Below are 21,656 nucleotides of genomic sequence, written 5' to 3'. Positions count from 1 at the left end.
CTCTTTGGTGCTCTTGTAGAGTGCTGATGGCACTATTAGTCTCCAACTGTTGTAGTTAACTCCTTGTTCCAAAACTGTCTATATTTTTTAGCCTGAAACTACATGTGAACATGTCATTAAAAATCAATTAAGTCTATGTTGTAGGTTTTTACCACACCACTGGCAGCCCATTATTTGTCACACATTTAATGGAAGCACCTACTCACTCCAAATTTCACAAAATTTGTTTTACATCCTCATTCACAAGCCCTTTACCCATTGAAAGCCATCTTCTCACACCTCATATTTGACCAGCATTAGTTTACTTCCTCCCCCCCTCCCCCCCATAGTCAGAAACTGACAGTTTTCCACTGGTCATATCACCCTCTGCTTGACAACAAGGTCCTGAATCCATTTATCCTTCAAGTTACCACATGTTGGTTCTGTACTTTATTATCATTTCTGAAAGTTTTAGCACCATCTCTTAATTTTAATTATGCAAAAACTGACTTTTAAAATCTCCTGCTTTGCAAGAATTTATACTGTATAATGTTCTCACTTGTATGCTGCCAGACTGATGTCTTCAAAAAGCTCCCCGATGTAATGGAGTATCAGGGGAATTAATAATCATTTTTTACATGCCGATCACCCCTTCCCACCACCTTTCTGCAATCCTGGCTTCTTTGTTCCGTACTCTGTGCGCCCATAAATGCGCCTTAGCCATCTGAGGCTTTCAGTACGCAGTACGATCCTACCAGAGATACTGGCATCCATGTGGTGTGTCACTGGTTGACTGTCCTGTTTGTCACCACACTGACTTCCCTCCATTTTTTTCAGATAAACATTTTATGGCTTTAGGCCCATTTGATGAGTACTGAAAAATTGACTGATGTGGTTTCCTTAACACTGAATGTGTATTAACAAAAATCATAAGAGGACAAGAAGCAAAGTATATGGCAAATTTATTCCAAAAAGGGAAGTAGAATTTCAACATTGCTGTAACCAACCTGTAGAGGAGACTTGCAACTCATCTTTTTCAGTATGTGGAGAATGCAATAGAAAAGCTAGAAGAGAAAAGGGATGAAGAACAACACTACATTACTCTCTATAACTGAAACATGGGTATGTAAATATAGTAGGAAAGTTCTGGTATAATGTAATTAATTTACAACTAAAGGAGACAAGTCAATGAACAGCTGTAGCACCGAATCATTGATAGGTACACACAAAGGAGAAGGAAAACTTGCTAGCTTTCAGAAATAAATTCCTTCTCAAGTTATAGAGTGGACACACACACACACACACACACACACACACACACACACACACACACACACACACACACACACAAACGATAGTCTACAAAGGTGGGGCGGGATAGGGGGCTGGACCTGGGGCCCTCAAATATTTTTAATATATTGGAAGATGAGTGGAGATTTGTTAGTAGTCATAAAAAAACATCAAAGTTATTATCCTATTAAAAACTGTGTAATACCTACTTTAAATCATTTTATTGAGAAAGAAAAACATCTTACAGTATATTTTCCCCTTTCCCTGAGAGCTATGGGGGGGAGAGTGTACCGCCCCGCCCTCTCCCCCATCCCCAGCTCCACCTATCTGAAGCAGTTCAGGAAAGTATCCCTTTTCCGGCTTGAGGTCAGATTTTATTTCTGAATGCTACCAAGTTTTCATTCTCTTTTGTGTGCACCTGTTGATGACTCAATGCTTTTGTTATTCGTAAGTGGTGTCCTTTACCCTTAAATTATTTACTTGAGTATGTAATCTATGTACAGTATCATCTCTGAATATACAGATAAAACCTATGTATTGCACTAATTAGTACTACTGCAAGGATTAGAAGGATTAGGTACAGATAATATGTTACTGTTCTGACAATAAAATGTCTACTGTAGCATTCTATTACTAGATAACATTCATTATAATGGATAAAGCAGCCTTTTTATTTAATTTCCAAAACTACTTTGAGCAACTGTATTTAAGATGAATGGTAAAAATAATTATCAATCCACAACAGCTTAGCATTTAATGGCAGTGCTTAAAAATGTACCAAAAGCCTTCAATTTTTTGAGAGTTGACAATTTAACAGTACAATGAAGTAAAAGTAGTAGTTGATCTCCTAGATTTTAATGGTCGCAACGACAACATTCTGTCACAATTTGTGCATGTTCATTTCACTTCCCCAAGAAATACCAGAAAATTTTAATGATTCAAAAGCAAATACATGATTTAATACACTTTGCCCATAATGGATTACTGGTTAAGGACTGTGAGTGATTAGGTAATAAACAAGTAAGACTGATTTTTTTTTTCTTTCAGTCACTCTTTATTTTAAAACCTAGGGTATGCTTCAGTGGTGATGCCACCATCAACCATTACAATCACCATCAGGAAGATTTTGCTTTGCTCACATTATGTATCACATCTGTAGCACTCATGTTTGATGCTTTCTTTGCACACGGTGATAAAGCAAGAAAGTAACGTGGGTTTCTGCTAAACATCAAGACATCATGTAACTTTCTTGTCTCATCACTGTCTACCAAAAGGACTACATATATCCATGTCACAATGTCAATACAACAATTATATATAAAAACAAAGATGAGGTGACTTACCGAACGAAAGCGCTGGCAGGTCGATAGACACACAAACAAACACAAACATACACACAAAATTTAAGCTTTCGCAACAAACTGTTGCCTCATCAAGAAAGAGGGAAGGAGAGGGGAAGACGAAAGGAAGTGGGTTTTAAGGGAGAGGGTAAGGAGTCATTCCAATCCCGGGAGCAGAAAGACTTACCTTAGGGGGAAAAAAGGACAGGTATACACTCGCACACACGCACATATCCATCCACACATACCCCTAAGGTAAGTCTTTCCGCTCCCGGGATTGGAATGACTCCTTAACCTCTCCTTTAAAACCCACATCCTTTCGTCTTCCCCTCTCCTTCCCTCTTTCCTGATGAGGCAACAGTTTGTTGCGAAAGCTTAAATTTTGTGTGTATGTTTGTGTTTGTTTGTGTGTCTATCGACCTGCCAGCGCTTTCGTTCGGTAAGTCACCTCATCTTTGTTTTTATATATAATTTTTCCCACGTGGAATGTTTCCTTCTATTATAATGATATCATTAATTTGAATCCAACAATTACGTTTGTTATTGTCACTGTTGCATTTCGAAATCTTTTCTGTCGTCTTATTTTCCTCTTTCTGTTTTTGCCAGTAGTTTCACTTTGTATTCACCTTCTCCTTTTTACCGTAATCTGCTATACTATTTTATCCCGCCTATATATATACTAAATAATACGTAACCCACTTCCAAGCCATAACCAAAAAATTTTTTTGCCGCTTTCAGCACTACCGCCGCTATAATATCCACTGTTTCTAGTTCACAAACAGCTCCTTTCACCTTTTAAACAACCATTTCGGCCAGTTCTAATAACTTTCGCTTTATTTCCATTTCCGTTTTTCCCACATCACTTATAATTTTTAGCCGCTTCCTGCAGGTTTTAATGTCATTATTTCTTCGTCAGACAATTGTTAGCCTCATTTTCATAATCTGCCACCACAATACCACTCCTTTTAATATACTACATGCAGTTTTTTCGAAATTTTCCCGAATTTCTCCGTCCTTTAACGTGTTTTGGCGGCAACACAACCACCTAACCTTTATGCACATCGTTGTCTACCAACCCAAGTCCAACATAGCCCAGCTGTAACCAACATCTTTTCGCCTTTTTTCATTCCAGATCTCCAGTTACTTTCCGGTTCACCTTTATCTCTCCCCATATATTTTTATTTTCATTTTCATTTCACCTCATGTTACACTTTCCACCTTCTAATACCATGTCACCCTCACAACACCCCCACAACGACCCCATTAAGTTTTATTTACATTCCCTCCGCAAACATGCCTTCGCCCTAGCCAGATTACGCTCCCATATTCTATTTTCTCAGGCTTGTCTGACATTTGGCATCACCCCCAAAGGCCTCACACTTAAAGTTCCCATCTCTGACTGCAACCCTTCCTTCCATCAGTCCCTATGAAATATGTCTGCTTGTGTCTGTATGTGTGGATGGATATGTGCGTGTGTGCGAGTGTATACCTGTCCTTTTTTCCCCCTAAGGTAAGTCTTTCCGCTCCCAGGATTGGAATGACTCCTTACCCTCTCCCTTAAAACCCACTTCCTTTCGTCTTCCCCTCTCCTTCCCTCTTTCCTGATGAGGCAACAGTTTGTTGCGAAAGCTTAAATTTTGTGTGTATGTTTGTGTTTGTTTGTGTGTCTATCGACCTGCCAGCGCTTTCGTTCGGTAAGTCACCTCATCTTTGTTTTTATATATAATTTTTCCCACGTGGAATGTTTCCTTCTATTATAATGATGTCAATACAACAACACACATTTGGTGATGACAGCACACTACTAAAATGTATAGATGACTGAAGCAAAAATCTATACTATTTATTTATATAATTAATCAGTTACTGTAGCAAAATGGATAGTAATGTTGTTGGTTATGCCAATAAAAAGACTATTTATTTAATGTTTTATTAGCATACATTTGCAGTTTTTGTCTTATTCCTCTTCGTATTATTAAAACTTCACATTAAATGTGAAATTATATTGAACATTTGACAGAAACTCATTCAGAGAAATTATTTACTTTGGAGGAGATGAACAACACCAGAACCCTCATTTCTAAGTAAACTTTGTAATCTATGGCTTGGTCTGTGTATTAGAGGTAAATATTTAGAATAGGTCAATGTATTAACTGAAATGTGGCAACTATGACTTCATCACAGTGACATAACTGTTAGTGGTGATCAGCTGTCAAAATTGACTTACAATCAGAGAAATGAAGTTCAGAAGTAAACAAACATTGAATATCAGGGCATTGCTACTTTTTGTATGTAATCATGTCCCAATAACTTGCATTTTATTTGTCTGCTACCTATATCCCTGCCCCCCCCCCCCCCCCTACAAAAAAGTAAACTAAATTTACATTGCACCTAATGTGGTTGATTGACATCCTGTTTCTATTGAGTTTTTGGCATTACACCTTTTTGGGAAAATACTTTTTGAACAAAATTATATCTATTGACACATTAATATTTTATGTTTCAGGTTACTGTATTAACTACACTGAAAGAAACAGTATTTTGCATTACACTAACACAATACTTTTCAAGCATATACAAACCTGCTTATCTATATCATCCGTGACCTTTGAGCGTATGACACGAGAAAAATCAGGCCAGTCAAGGAATTTTTCTCTGAAAAGTATGGTCTCCATGTGCTGTGTAACCTTTCCACGTAAGGCCCAACTGGGTCGTTCCGGACCAGATACTGGGGTGCTCACATTCTGCTCTAAGTGTGAGCCAAGAGCAGCACTTATGGTCAAGGGGCAAACATCACATCCTGTATAATCATAACCCTCGGACCACAGCTCCCGTGCCAAATGGATTGCCTCTCGACGAGTATCCAGAGATGCATTCTTTCCATTCCAAATATACATTTCAGAGCCAAAGTCAAAAACTATAATCTGGAAAAAAGGTGTTCACTGTTACTGAAGCATTAAGACAACGTCCAATAAAACTAATTAAATGAAAAACTAAAATACATGTAAAAGTTGTAATATTTGTGGTAGTTGTAATTAACAAGCTCTCCTCTTTTTCCCATTTACTTCCATTAACACATGTTGTTTAAGTACTCACTACAAAAATAATATGTAATGGAAGAGTTACCAAACGCAATCATAAATAATCTGACAAGGAAAACAAATTCTTTATTAGTAAACACAAAGGGAACCTACTTTTGATGGATCCAGCATCTGAATGCGTGGTATACTACCCCAATATTCTTCCATGGGAACCAGTTCATGCTCTTGCAGCTCATAAACTTTGTTAGTAGCCAGGATACAGTTTTCATAAAGTTCATCTTCATCTGGATGCCCAGCAAAAGCTGGAGTACCTTGAGTGACAGAAAGAGAAACTGTTAACAAGAATTTGTGTGTGACATCTAAAGCTGTGTCCTGTATCCTTCAAAAAATTTACTTATTTAATCCTCAAACTATCCAAGTCCTTATTTTACACATCAATAGTATATATTATGAGTAACACCAACATGAAACCAAAATTACATTTCAAGAACACTGAACAAATGTTATTTCAATGTTGGCTTCAGACAAGAGCTGTAGAGAACAACACAAGCCAGTGTAGTGCCAAAACATTCCAGTGGTGCAAAACATCAAGTACTGGTGTGTTAATGGTAAGTCACTCATGAGATGAAGGTATGACTCAATACTTTAATGAAAACGTAACAGTAGGGCTCAATAATATGTATGGTGGCACACTATCATACCTTCCCCAATATTTTCTTGAGCCCCAAGCAGTTGCCAAAAACGCTTCTTCTGGGAGGTTGAGCAAGTTATTTTCTCTTCAGTGATAGTGATTACCTGTCCTGAACCTGTATACCCAAGATCTTTCTTCTGCACAATATACTGTGCTATCTCAGCTCCTCTGGATCGCTCAATGACATTTGAGTATAGGCCAACCCAATTAAAAACCTGCAAAAATATCAAAAACTTACACATTTCAAAACTGTTGCATCAATTTCTCAAACACTGTATGTTTATTTATGATTTCCAAAGTACTTTCAGAAGAACTGTATCTTTGTATCTGAATTTAATGTGCCTTTTTAAGCAATAATTCTTTTTTGACTCCAATCACTAACATGCAGTTTCAGTCAAATGTCGTGTAGCACTCTAATTAAAGAAGAGATTTGTATATTTGTATGAACCACAGGCAACATATGAGTGGCCAAGTAAATGGTCCCGACAGTCGGGATACCAGTTACTTTGGAATAAGGCTGGGCATCTCGGACATATTCGGAGTCGTGGTCACCTTTGTGCTCATACGGCAAAGACTACCAAATCCACCGGTTAGTCCCTCAGCCATTAGGGTTAAAACCCAATGGGACTCAGGACAAGTAAGGCTAGCAACCTGCTTCCCTGGTACTTTAAATATGATGCTGGCAACAATCAGAGCAAAATGCCTTGGACCTTTGGAGGTGACGGAGTCCCACCTCTAATTGACAAACCAGGGACTCCTAAGATACGACTTGGCAAACAAATGGTAATGAGATGGGGAGCTATTAATATCAATGGGGGCTACTCTGTGAAGAAGGTAGAGCTGGCAGAGGCTGCAAGTAAGATGGGGCTGGATGTTTTAGCTGTTAGTGACATTCGGGTAAGGGGTGAGAAAGAAGAGGAAGTGGGAGAATACAAGGTCTACCTGTCAGGAGTCAAAGCAGGAACAGCACAATGGGGTATAGGGCTTTACATCAGGAAAGAAATGGAACCCAGTGTAGTTGCAATAAGGTATGTAAACAAATGACTCATGTGGATAGATTTGACAGTGTCTAGCAAGAAAATTAGGATTGTGTCAGTATATTCGCATTGTGAAGGGACAGATCAAGATAAGGTGGATAGTTTTTATGAGGCACTCAGTGATGTAGTTGTTAGAGTAAAGGACAAGGACAGTGTTCTGCTCATGGGTGATTTTAACGCCAGGATTGGAAATCGAACAGAAGGGTATGAAAAGGTTACGGGTAAATTTGGAGAGGATATGGAGGCCAACAGGAACGGGAAACAACTCTTGGAATTCTGTGCCAGTATGGGCTTAGTAATCACAAACTCCTTTTTGAAACATAAGAACATTCACCGGTATACTTGGGAAGGCAGGGGAACCAGATCTGTCATTGACTATATAATAACAGATCAGGAATTCAGGAAGGCTGTGAGGGACACACGTGTATTCAGGGGATTCTTTGATGACACTGATCATTATTTAATCTGCAGTGAAATTGGGATTGTGAGGCCGAAAGTGCAGGAGGTCAGGTCCATATGTAGGAGGATAAGAGTGGAGAAACTTCAGGATAAGGAAATCAGGCACAAGTACATAACAGCGATCTCAGAAAGGTACCAGTTAGTTGAATGTAGTCAATTACAGTCATTGGAAAAGGAATGGACAAGGTACAGGGACGCAGTACTAGAAGTGGCTAATGAATGTCTTGGAACAGTAGTGTGTAAAAGTAAGAGGAAGCAAACAGCCTGGTGGAATGACACAGTCAAGGCAGCCTGTAAAAGGAAAAAGAAGGCGTATCAAAAATAGCTACATACTAGAACTCAGGTAGACAGAGAAAGTTACGTTGAAGAAAGAAACAAAGCCAAACAGATAATTGCAGCATCCAAGAAGAAATCTTGGGAAGACTTTGGAAACAGGTTGGAGACTATGGGTCAAGCTGCTGGAAAACCATTCTGGAGTGTAATTAGCAGTCTTCAAAAGGGAAGTAAGAAGGAAATGACAAGTATTTTGGACAGGTCAGGAAAACTGCTGGTGAATCCTGTGGATTCCTTGGGCAGATGGAGGGAATATTTTGAAGAGTTGCTCAATGTAGGTGAAAATACGATCAGTAATGTTTCAGATTTCGATGTACAATGGGATAGGAATGATGATGGAAATAGGATCACATTTGAGGAAGTGGAGAAAATGGTCAATAGATTGCAGTGCAATAAAGCGGCTGGGGTGGATGAAATTAAGTCGGAACTCATCAAATACAGTGGAATTTCGGGTCTTAAATGGCTACACAGGATAATTGAAATGGCCTGGGAGTCGGGACAGGTTCCATCAGACTGGACAAAAGCAGTAATCACACCAATCTTTAAACATGGAAACAGAAAAGACTGTAACAACTACAGAGGTATCTCTTTAATCAGCATTGTGGGTAAAATCTTCTCAGGTATTGTTGAAAGGAAAGTGCGAGTATTAGTTGAGGACCAATTGGATGAAAATCAGTGAGAGTTTAGGCCTCTTAGAGGTTGTCAGGACCAGATCTTTAGCTTACGGCAAATAATGGAGAAGTGTTATGAGTGGAACAGGGAATTGTATCTATGCTTTCTAGATCTAGAAAAGGCATATGACCGGGTTCCTAGGAGGAAGTTATTGTCTGTTCTACGAGATTATGGAATAGGAGGCAAACTTTTGCAAGCAATTAAAGGTCTTTACATGGATAGTCAGGCAGCAGTTAGAGTTGACGGTAAATTGAGTTCATGGTTCAGAGTAGTTTCAGGGGTAAGACAAGGCTGCAACCTGTCTCCACTGTTGTTCATATTATTTATGGATCATATGTTGAAAACAATAGACTGGCTGGGTGAGATTAAGATATGTGAACACAAAATAAGCAGTCTTGCATATGCGGATGACTTAGTTGTGATGGCAGATTCGATTGAAAGTTTGCAAAGTAATACCTCAGAGCTAGATCAGAAATGTAAGGACTATGGTATAAAGATTAGCATCTCCAAAACGAAAGTAATGTCAGTGGGAAAGAAATATAAACGGATTGAGTGCCAAATAGGAGGAACAAAGTTAGAATAGGTGGACAGTTTCAAGTACTTAGGATGCATATTCTCACAGGATGGCAGCATAGTGAAAGAACTGGAAGCGAAGTGTAGCAAAGCTAATGCAGTGAGCGCTCAGCTACGATCTACTCTCTTCTGCAAGAAGGCAGTCAGTACCAAGACTAAGTTATCTGTGCACCGTTCAATCTTTCGACCAACTTTGTTGTATGGGAGCGAAAGCTGGGTGGATTCAGGTTACCTTATCAACAAGGTTGAGGTTACGGATATGAAAGTAGCTAGGATGATTGCAGGTACTAGTAGATGGGAACAATGGCAGGAGGGTGTCCACAATGAGGAAATCAAAGAAAAACTGGGAATGAACTCTATAGATGTAGCAGTCAGGGCGAACATGCTTAGTTGGTGGGGTCATGTTACACACATGGGAGAAGCAAGGTTACCCAAGAGACTCATGGGTTCAGCAGTAGAGGGTAGGAGGAGTCGGGGCAGACCAAGGAGAAGGTACCTGGATTCAGTTAAGAATGATTTTGAAGTAATAGGTTTAACATCAGAAGAGGCACCAATGTTAAAATGCGCTTCATTTATGTTGGCGGCCGAGTTTAGGTTCGTTCTGCGCATCTGACGTCACAAAACACAGTCAGCCAATGATCAGAGAACGATGTTGCCACATCTCGACTGCAGTGCAGAGCATGGACGAGTGTCTTCAGTTTTAGAAACGTTCAGTCATAAATAAAGTAATAGAACAAAAGCAATGTCTTGATAGCAGACATTCTTTTATAGAAAGTTTGGAAAAAGCATTCTTTATACCAATTGCTTCATATTCTATTAATTAAAAAACCAAACAAGCAATAAGACTCCTAATTCAGGCGATAGCAAAGAAAGGTGTTTGTATCACTCTCACAAACTGCTTTTTCGCAATAAAGAACAGCGGTAATTGTTTATTTCCTATAGTACTTCGACAAAGCGTGAATAATTCATAGTCATACCAACAGTGTTTGTCAGTATTTTGCGTGACGTGTTATAGTCCTCATGGCGTTATGTAGTCAGACGCTCATGGCGTTATGTAGTCAGACGAGATGCGTTAGCGTAACGGTTAAGGTGTTGGGCTGCTACGCGAAAGGTTTGAGTTCAAACCTTATGCGGTGCTTAATATTTTCATTATTTTAAAACAATATCGAAGTGCCTTACTTCACGAATTATATTCGTTTGAATGCAATTTTTTGAAATTTCTTGTGCTTTGTCTCTTCATTAACCCTGTCGCTGCTGCAGACACGTGCTCCCCGCATTCTGCGCTGTGCGCGATTTTGTCATCACTGCACTGCTCGCCTGTGCAGACACATGGTGTTGCCACTGCTTTGACACACTTATCATTCGATTTCACAAAAACTATTTGACCCAAAAATTTGATTTTTACACGTCTTCTTGGCTGATACCTTCCCCCCATAAATGACTTAATTTTGTTTCGATGTTCAACGCAGTTTTTATGCAGCATTAAATGTAGTAAACCATTGCACGAAATTTTGAAGAGTTTGCAGAGGTAGAAGTCCATAGCGTGTACTTTCCGTATGGTCGATTTTAGTTGCCACAATAATGAGAATGAAATGTGGACAAGATACCTAAATTTCATATAAAATTTACTGTATAACAATATCTAATTTAATTTAAGTACGACATAGATGTCATATGTATATTGAGAAATATTCCGTCTTTCGCGATAGCAATAAAAGTATTATTTACACCGGACGCGTTTGGCTTTATTTTAAAGCACTTCAATCAAGGAAAGGTATGGCACACACACAATGATACTCATGTTCTCTTCCTCGTTTTTGTTTCACAGTCGCAGTTTTACCAATGGCACTGAAATATATTCCTCTTCTGCAACTGTAATAAGGGACTTATTTAGACCAGACGCTTTTCTCTCTTTTGAAGCATCTTCAGTGGACAGTATTTTGTCTCCTCCATGGCCAAGTCACCTTTCGTAGTTTTTGTGCTGCGGTAACAATATTCAACGTCTGTGTTGGCAGATCAGTGTTTTAGCAAATAAATGATGTTTGTGTGTGCCACACACAAAAATTATATTTGACATAGCTCAGAGCACTTCACTGATAGACGGTATATTCAAGTCCTAATGTTTTTTAAGTCCACAGTTTTGTTTAATGTATTTTGTCCACTTCCTTTTGATTGATTGAAGTGCTTTAAAATAAAGCCAAACGTGCTCAGTGTAAATAAAACTTTTGTTACAGTCGCGAAAGACGGAATATTTCTCAATATTACATATGACACCTATGTGGTACTTAAATGAGCTATTGTTATACAGTAAATTTTATATGAAATTTAGGTATCTTGTCCACATTTCATTCTCAACATTGTGGCAACTAAAATCGACCATACGGAAAGTATACTCTATGGACTTCTACCTCTGCAAACTCTTCAAAATTTCGTGCAATGGTTTACTATATTTAATGCTGCATAATAAGTGCGTTGAACATCGAAACAAAATTAAGTCATTTATGGGGGGAAGGTATCAGTCAAGAAGATGTGTAAAAATCTAATTTTTGGGCCAAATAGTTTTTGTGGAATCATTTGATAAGAGTGTCAAAGCAGTCGGAACACGATGTGTCTGCACAGGCGAGCAGTGCAGTGACAAAATCGCGCACAGCGCGGAATGCAGGGAGCACGTCTTTGTAGCAGCGAAAGGGTTAATGCGGCTGTGGTGGCTTTACTTCATGAACTGCGCGCTCCCCCCTACACGTAAGCTTGGGAACTATGCTATACTATGGCGCTGCTTCTATGGCGCGTGCGTCGTGTGCAACTGGCAACGCAGCAATCTCCCGCATCTGGGCGGGCATGCGCGAGCCGCCAAGATAAAAGAATTGAACTATAGTACTGAATAGGGGATCATGGAGGAATTTTATAAGAAGGGCTATGATCCAGACTGAATGCTGAAAGGCATAATCAGTCTTAAATGATGATGATGATGATGATGATGATGATGATGATGATTTGTATATCTGTACACTTACTGAGCAAGTAAAGAATTTCTAAAAAATTATACTCTAACTATTTCTTATTTTCTCGAGCTGCTCTCTTTTGGTATCTGATATAGTCATTTAAGCAAGATACTATGCTGGATTTGTGAAACATACATCACATAATGGAAAAAACCACAGTTCCCACAAGATTGCAATCACATTTACGTGAACAGAAGTCCACACTATGTTAACAGCAACTTTTTTTTTCATAGTTGAGGTAGTTGTGATTTATAGGATGCACAGTGCAAACAAAATACAATATATACTAACAAGAATAGGGAAGAGAGTGTAGCAATAATAAATTAAACAAAAACACTAAAAACTATTTAACTGAGTGTGGGATTTGTAACAGAAAAAATAAGAACAAAAAGAAGTGAAGGTGAATGCAGAAGAGAAATTAGAAAACTACAACCACGGACACACATACCTCAGTTGGTGTGACAAGTACATAATTATCTCCATGGTTAACAGATGCCACAGTAGGTTCCACAAGACGAGATTGTACATGTCTACGTCCTTTCACATGGATCAACATCAGATCCTTGTAGGGAAGCAAAGAACCAACTGAGCTTGATGCTTTCTTCAGAGCAACTGCTGTGAAGTCTTCTTTACTTGCAAGACCTGCTAGAGCCTCCACTGCTAAAGGTGAGCTCTTAGCCACTGAAATTAGAAGAAGGAGAGTTCAGTACAAAAGTTTATCTGTGAGGGGTTCATATAAATATTTACTGAGGTTACCATGTGTAGAGAATTGTTCTCATTTTTATTTCACATTTACCAGAAATTGCACAAAGAGGTACAATATACTCAGATAGGATGTTGTCTAAACACTTGCTACAACAATAAAAACACATTTTACTTACTTTAGTGTAAGTGTAGTTAATATTACAATTAAATGAATTCCAGGAGAAAATAAGAAAAGGCAACCATTGATCTGTAGTTGAATAATGTCTCGTGTGTAGCCTTATGAAACCACACACAAACTTTACTAGTGTTTGTGGTGCTACATTTTTGCTACTTTAACTACACAGCTTCAGAAACATTACCATCGAATACGCATCTGATATACAAACCTGATCTATACAATATCTAAGTACAATCTCACGACAAACCTGCTGTCAATCGTACACCCAATGGCTCATACCCATGTAGACAATCCAGGTGAAACACTAAACAACCATCCTCCAAATCTTACTGCAGTTCAATACATGCATTTGTATTCTGTAAAACATAGGGCCTCATTTGAGAGCAGCCACATTATATACCAACTCAACTGCAGTTATTGTACAGCACTCTATGTGTGGATGATAACTAAACAGCTGGACCATTTTTTCTATTGTAATATCAGAAGATTGTTTATTTACAGAAGCAAAAGACATTCATTCATGAGCATGTTGTTCTTTTCTAAGATCTTTCTGCAGGTTATGGAATGTAGAAGTTGTAATGTCCCCACAGCAAATGCCCTCTACCATGCACCAATTAATCATTTTCAATCAAACCATCCACATTCATTCACTTTGAAAAAGTTAACTGATCTGATTTTCTTGTAATATATGCGGCGACAGCTCGGCGATGCCAAAGTATTTTCTAGTGCATTTATTCTTTGAAATAACAGAGATGCATATATGGATTCTCCATGGTTGTTAGAGAAGTGGTAACTAGGACAGCTTCTGAAGTATCTGTTGAGGGATTGATGTGTTTCTGAGAGATACATACACTGCTTTTCTTCTCGCTAAAGCGAGCCAATTAACATTTGTGCTGCTAGCGGTTTGTTTTGAAGAGAAAGAGATTGTAAAAGGAAAATAATTAAGGTGTGGAATCACCGGAGATCTGGACATGTAATGGAGATGGATTTAATACATGATTTCCCCCATAAATAAGGTTTGTGACTTTTTTGTTCTAGAGTGAATGAACGAATGAGTTTTTTCTGAATCATTTGTTGATCACGTTGGCCCTGTAATTAGTGGGGAAGTTTCAGCTGTGTCGAAGAGAGCCTGCAATCACTGTGTCTGTGTTAAGTTGTCCAAAAAGGCTTCGTACACATCTGGAATTTGCAATCTTTCGTAAAAGGAACAAATTGTCTAAACGATTGATTCTCCCTACTGACTGCAGTGTTTAACAGTAATAATAAATGTAAAGATCTCTTACAGCAAGCCAGCCGCTGATTACCAAGACGAAGGACTCCACCAAAGATTCTATTTGGCTGATTCTTTTTATCACTATATCACGTAATGAAATCTTATATTAAAAACTATACATAGATAAAGTAGAGAAAGAGAGAGAGGGCGAATGAAAATAGAGATAATACTAAGAATCCTCCATTAGTCTAATTTTTCGCCTATCTTATCATGGACCAGCCAAGAACTGGGAGGGCCCTACTTTACTGTATAGACTTACGTGTGAAGGTGAAAGGGTCTTAAAGACAACACATACATGTCTATACAGACAAGACATTACACAGAGATAGCGGCTAGCTGCGTTGATCATCTATCCTTAGATTGAAGAGACAGCAACATTAAAATGTTAAAAAGTGTAATAAAAAGCTTATTGTTCCACAGTATATTGTTCCTCTTTGGTGTTCACTAAATAAACTTGGACTCATTAATTGGTATTATGTTCCGTTCATATCAAGATTCATTGCACATAATTCACATGAACAACTTCAATATAACAACCATAACAAAAGTCACAAATAAGCACTGGAATAAACTAGATTCCCCCTTTGACAATCCACAATTGATTATGAGCAACTCACGTTTCTCCACATTGAGCCTTCTTATTTCTTTCTCTGCTATTCCTGTCTTCACCTCAACATATTCTTCCTGCAGATCAGTTCTTGCAGCCAGAACCTTGAGAGGGTTTCGGGAAGTGATGTTGCGCCTTTGTACTTTCACCGACTTCTTCTGCACCAGTCTGTAGAAGATAAAGTTCATTACTGTGCTGTCTGAACTTGTGACTGTTATCCAGCAATTCTATGTTCCTGAATGTTGCTGAATAAAATAATAAATGTACGTCAGAGTGGAAGAGCTTGAATCTCTATGATAAAGTAACTGCTAGTTCATCTGTGACATAAACAATTTCATTTAATGATGTCCAACATTTAATTAGAGGAAATGTTAATTGGATGAGAAACTTGGTAAACAAACTATGTGATTTCCAATTTAGAATAACTGGCCTTTTTTAATATTTAATATGGAAATTTTAAGCACACAATGAAAAATGCAGCATGAAACTACTCCGAACATTCTAACCAGCTACACGATACTTACAACTGAGTAGAATCAGCAATGATTTCATTGAGATCCTCATCTCTTATTTCCAGCCTATCACTTTGCAGTTTTTCCGTACTCACACTACGGAAAAACTGCAAGAAAGTCTCATCATCAGCTCGAGGCACTGCAACTGTAGGTCCTGTTGGTTCATCTTCTCTACCTGCCAATGACAAGCCTTAAACAAAAGTTATGGAGGAAATAATTAATAACTTATTACAGAAAATTTCAAATAGTAATCTATATAACTGTTAAAGGACACAACTACAATAATTTCAACTCTACAATTACTAATATTTATTACAAGATTGTTTCCAGTAAACAGAGACCATTAGTCATCCCTGGTCAGGACAACACAGCTCCTGTGTATATGCCACTTGAATCTGAATTCGGATCAAAAATTTTTACTGCACTGTGAAGTTATATGAGTAGTCACTCCTGATCAATTGATAAAGCAACTGGTTTTCATGGTTTTATTGGAAATAAAACAGTCACTGTTGCAAAGTTATTTTTATTTAAAAATAATGCATTCTGCTGTGGTTAGGCATTATCAGGTTGTGTAAAACTGTCCAAAGAAGTTCATTGCACCAGCTACCGAAGCTCTATGTCAACCACATACACATAAAAGTAGATGGATGAAAATCCGGTCATCAGAATAATGAAAAGGAACTGTGAGATCTTTGAACTGTTACAGCATCAAGTAGAGCACAGTGTAAAGCCATGCATATCATATTGGCCTGGATGCCAAATAGCTAGGTGGTCTAACTGGCCAACATCTGAGCCATATCGTATAAATTGTCTCATCCGCACTAATTGTTGGGGCAGCTTCTCATGCCCCAAATTTTTCCTGCCAATACATCTACTAACCAGTCCCCTCTCCCCATATTACATCATGCACATATAATTCAACACACACACACACACACACACACACACACACACACACACACACACGGGAATGTTGTAATATGGGGAGAGGGGATTTGTGTGTTGTGTGGTTTTTTATATATTTGATTGTGCATATTTTATCTGTTTTTTGTATTTGTGTGTGTGTGTGTGTGTGTGTGTGTGTGTGTGTGTGTGTGTGTACATATTTGTGGGTAATTTTATGTATTTGCATGTATTTTTGCCTGTCTTATTTTTAAGGGTCTTTTTAAGTCGTCCGGAACCCTAACAACCACCTAATGCCTTCATTTGGCCATTCCCTACATCATTCCCCTTTTCCCTTGCCATAATGGACCCCTGGTCCACCTTCCTGCACCAGTTCAGATAAGTATTCCTTCCCCTGCCTACAAGGCAGTCCCACCCTACATATTGTTCCTTAAATGCTGCCTAAAGCATAGAATCCCTCCAATTCCTTTCACTTGATCCCATCCTTCCTTTCCTAACAACCTTCACCTTTTCCATTTCTGCTAGACGCTCTCCCTCACAAACCTGGTGCTGCAGAAACATATTTCCATGTTACAGGCAACCTACAACCACCTCTCCTCTCTCCACAAGATACAAGATACTACTACTGTGCAATCGCTACTCTATACATCTAACATTGAGCCCACTGGTCCCCAACACCTGGAAGAGCATTCCAGACATCACCTCCATAAGTTATCCAACCTATTGACATCCTATACTGCTGCCTTTCAGCACCGCTATCTAACCCCTACCCTGCCCACAGCATGGCTCCTCGTCAACTCCTCATAGCACCAGACCCTGCTTAGCTGAGCTTTCTAACTTGCCACATTCCTCAAAACTCCCTACCAGCACTCCACTAAACCCAGAGTTGAAACACTCCCAGAACACTGTTGTTAACCATTCCACCAAAATTCTCTGCCCCACAAGAGTTACAGTCCTACCTAAAGGCCTCACCTTCAGCTCTAGACAAAAACTGAACCATGTTGGACTTTTCAAAGACCTACTCTCTTTTCCTGATCCCTACAATACAAACACTTCTTTGCCATAAGTCCCTCCAACAAAAGACAACCTAATCTCAACACTGAACCCTGCCTCTCCAAGTTCACACAACAATCCAACTGTGATCAACCCCCTTTTCCACCAAAACATCCCCTAGTCACCTTTCAGGAATTCTTTACCCCCAAACTGGCCACACCATCCTTCCCCTAGTTCCTTCCTAAGAATACCAACCTTTTAGCAGAATAAAGGACAGCCATACACAGAATCAAAATGTATGCTAACCTCAACAAAGTTTCTACCCTTTGTTATGAATTGCAGTGACTATCTGGCAGAAGGCCTCTGCCACTTCTCTGACTGCGCCATCTATAAACTATGCCCGAGTGATCCCATCCCAGAAGTCCACATAATCTCCAATTGCTGCTTAAAGCCTGAGGCACTTCCCAGAACCTCTCCCCTGAATCCATTTCCCTCTTCATCTCTATGATCCTCTGTTCACCCAACTTCTACATGCTCCTCAAAATCCACATTCACAAGTACAACAATCCTGGACACCTCATTTTAGCCGATCATTGCACCTCCACTGACAGAATTTTGGCCTTTATTGACCAACACCTCTGACCAATTGCCCAAAATCTAGCCTCCCACATCAAAGATACCAACCACTCTCTTTACTGAATCTCCACCATCCCGATCCCCTCATCTCCTGTATCTCCACTCGTTCTGTTGATGCCACTTCCCTATATACCGATGTTCCATATCCCCATGGTCTTGCCAATGTTCAGCACTACCTCTCCCTATGTCCCTCAGACTTCAAAGCCACCACCTTATTCCTCATATTCCTTACTAACTTTAACCTAACACACAACTATTTGCGCTCTGAAGGAACAGTGCACAAGAAAATCTGTGGCACAGCCATGGACCCCGCATGGCACCCTCCTATGCCAATCTGTTTACGGTCCATCTAGAGGAAACCTTCCTGACCTCCCAATACTCCATTCCCGTGGTCTGGTTCAGCTTCATTTGTGATACCTTCATGACATGGACTCAGTGCCAAGAAACTGTATCCTCATCCCTTCACAACCCTAACACCATCTCTCCAACCTGCTTCATCTGGTCACCCTTAATCCAGTGTGCCACCTTCCTGCAAACTGACCTCCTCCTCTCTGATGGTTCCAGCCACACCTCTGCCCGTACTAAACCCACCAACCACCAACAGTAACCGTTTTCGAAATCTGCCATCCCTTCTACACCAAAAACCTCCCCCCCCCCCCCCCCCCCCCCCACACACACACAGCCTGGCTACCTGGGGACGGCATTCACAGGCAGGCAAAATCCCTCAGATGTAGTCTGCCAACTGATTTCTCATGCTTTATCCCCCTCCCCAAATACCCCCCCTCTCCCTCCTCACAAACCAGTTACAAAGGAGCACCCCCTTTGTCACCCAATACCACCCTGGACTGGAACAACTCACCCACATCCTTTGTCAGGGCTTTGATTATCTGTCAGCATGCCATGAAATGAGTGACAAACTACCGAAGATCCTAAAGTGTTGTTCTGTCACTTACCCAACCTCTGTAACATCCTAGTCCATCCCTACGCCACTCCCAGTACCAGATCGGCCCAATCCACCCACCCAGCACTTTCTATTCCAGTTCTGTCAGAGTCTTATCCAACTCCACCAGAGGTGGATCATTTGTGAAAGCCGCCATGTCATATACCAGCTCTGCTGCAATCATTGCACAGATTTTTATACTGGTATGTCAACCAGGCCAAGAGCTAAGTGGACCACAGTGCATAACAGTCTTTTCATTGTGGCTGTCTGCAACTCAATGTGCCTTCTTTACAGTGAGTTGCAATCTAAGCTCCTCATAATTGCAAATTAAATTTTTTTGGACCTTTCTTTTTTGAGCTATTACGTTTTGAAGTTTCCAAAATTGTGCAATTTCTGTCACATTCTGAAGTTTTAAAATGACCATAGCTCAAAAATTATTTGTCTGAAAGACCTAAAATTTGTTCAGTTTTATTCAGTTTCTTATAAGATTTAAAAATATGCACTACTTGACCATATGCATAAAAATGCTGAATTCCCATACCAAAATTTCTTTTAGTAGCAAAAATTTAAAAACCAGTGTATGTTAGCCGTAGATCATTTGTTAATATGTATGCTGAAGTTCATGATAGTATTTCAGTGGGAACATATTAAAATAAATTTTAGCCTACTGATAAGCACAGTAACCACTTCATAGTTTCAGGCCTTTGGGCTTGATATGAAGTTATGATGGAAACCATACATGTCAAATATTAAGTAAGGCTGTGAAATCATTCCTATTTTTAGTTGGTGACATGAAGGAAAAGGACTGGTGAGGTTCAGGAAATGGAGGAGATACGGAAAAGGTGCCCAGAACCTCATTTAAAGAGACTTACTGCAAGGGATAAGAAGGAAAGGTGATTGTTGGGGACTGTAATGGATGAGCTTTGGAAACCTAAGAGCTTAAAGGTGGTAGATAGGGTGATTACCGAGACAGAGATTGCTGCAAAAACATTGCACAAGAGTTAGACAGATGGGGTGGGGTGGGGTGGGGTGGGGTGGGGGTAATAGGTAGGTCAGAAAACAACAGATGAAGGAAACTAAAAAGTGAGTGGAGAAAAAAAAAGTAGTTACTGAAAAGAAATGCTATGATCAAAGAAATTAACATAAATTTAGGCCAGGTGGACGATGAGAACCAAGCACATGTTGCAGTGCCAATTCCCATCAGTGGATTTCTTAGAAACTGTGTCCACATGTGGTGAAATAGGCACCAAGGTCACAACCGTAATGTCACGGAACATGTGTTGACAGTATACACCCTCTGTCTATGCCCATCCGTCCTAACTGATAACTTAGTGGTAGTCATATTGATGTAGAAGGCTGAGCAGTGTTAACATAACAGGTGGTACACGGCATCATTTCACAGGCGACTCTCCCTGCGATAAAGTGTGTTTTGTAAGTTACAGGGCTGGTATAGGTGATGTCAGGGAGGGTGCATAGGAGAAATCTTACAGTGGGGACACTCACAGAGGTAGTAGCCACAGGGTAGGGAAATGGGTGCAGGAAGCACCATAGTGTCTGACCAAGTTATTGTAGAGATTTGGGGGAAGGGGTGGGGGGGGGGGGGGGGGAGATTCAGTTGAAAACTAATTCCGGCGTGGTAGGCACAAAATGTCAGACAGAATGGACCCCACTTCAGGGTAAGATTTTTAAGTAGTTAAAGTCTTGTCCAAGTACCTGAGTAATACATTTATGCCCAGAATAGTACTGAATGACAACAGGTGTACTGCTAACGTTGTTTTTGGAGGGATCAGCAGTGCCAGGATTGGATGTGATGGGTCAGGAAATCTGCATTTTAACAAGACTGGTGGGCTATTTATGCCCAGTGAAGGCTATGGTGGTGATGTATTGATGCAAAGAGTCTGCATCTCAACAGATACATCTGCCTCGAAGACCCAGACTGTATGGAAGGAATATTTGACATGGAAAGGATGGGAACTGTCACAATGTAAGTACTTTTATTTGTTTGAGGTTTAATGTGAACGGAAATGTGTAGCTGTCCTTGGTGAGGTGATGTCAACATTGAGGAACGTGGTATGGGATTCAGAACAGGACCACATGAAATTTAATTGGGAGAATGTACATAGAGATTTCAGAAATTTTAACTCGTCAGCCTTACCAAAAGTCCTTATGGCAAAGATGTCATCAATATATCTAAATTAAACCAGGGGCTGAAGGCTTATAGATCCCAGGAGAGCACCCACCCAGCGATCCATGAAAAGGTTGGCTTAGGAAGGAGCCATTCTCGTTCCCATGGCTATGCTCCTGACTGGGCAATTTTTCTATCGCACTGCCATTTCATTAAAAAAAAAAAAAAGTCCCATTCCTTCATCCCTCTTCCTATCCTTTCAACCGTTTTGGCAGGAGGACGAGCCACTGGCTCCAAAAGCTTGCATCTTTCTGTAACTTTTATAGGTGTTTATATGCGTTTTCTCCTGCTGCTGCTTGGTGAATAG

At 39.7% G+C, this 21,656-nt stretch overlaps 1 protein-coding gene across 4 annotated transcripts in view; it reads right to left on the bottom strand.

Moving 5' to 3' along the window:
* The window catches only part of LOC124790073 (supervillin), a 471,354-nt gene that overhangs the window by 68,734 nt on the left and 380,964 nt on the right, over nt 1-21,656 (bottom strand). For 3 of the 4 annotated variants that reach the window (XM_047257637.1, XM_047257639.1, XM_047257640.1), the window contains 6 exons: nt 15,705-15,882; nt 15,191-15,348; nt 12,866-13,098; nt 6,352-6,556; nt 5,804-5,961; nt 5,192-5,533 (listed from right to left, as the gene is read on the bottom strand). In XM_047257637.1, the coding sequence (XP_047113593.1) occupies nt 5,192-5,533; nt 5,804-5,961; nt 6,352-6,556; nt 12,866-13,098; nt 15,191-15,348; nt 15,705-15,882 (1,274 nt within the window). The remainder of the gene's footprint in view (nt 1-5,191; nt 5,534-5,803; nt 5,962-6,351; nt 6,557-12,865; nt 13,099-15,190; nt 15,349-15,704; nt 15,883-21,656) is intronic. The other variant, XM_047257638.1, reaches the window with a different exon arrangement.

Source organism: Schistocerca piceifrons, chromosome 3 (assembly GCF_021461385.2).
Source record: "Schistocerca piceifrons isolate TAMUIC-IGC-003096 chromosome 3, iqSchPice1.1, whole genome shotgun sequence".
Taxonomy (NCBI): Eukaryota; Metazoa; Arthropoda; class Insecta; order Orthoptera; family Acrididae; genus Schistocerca; species Schistocerca piceifrons.
Note: the sequence above shows the minus strand (reverse complement) of the source record. Positions and strands in the feature narration are given on the sequence as shown.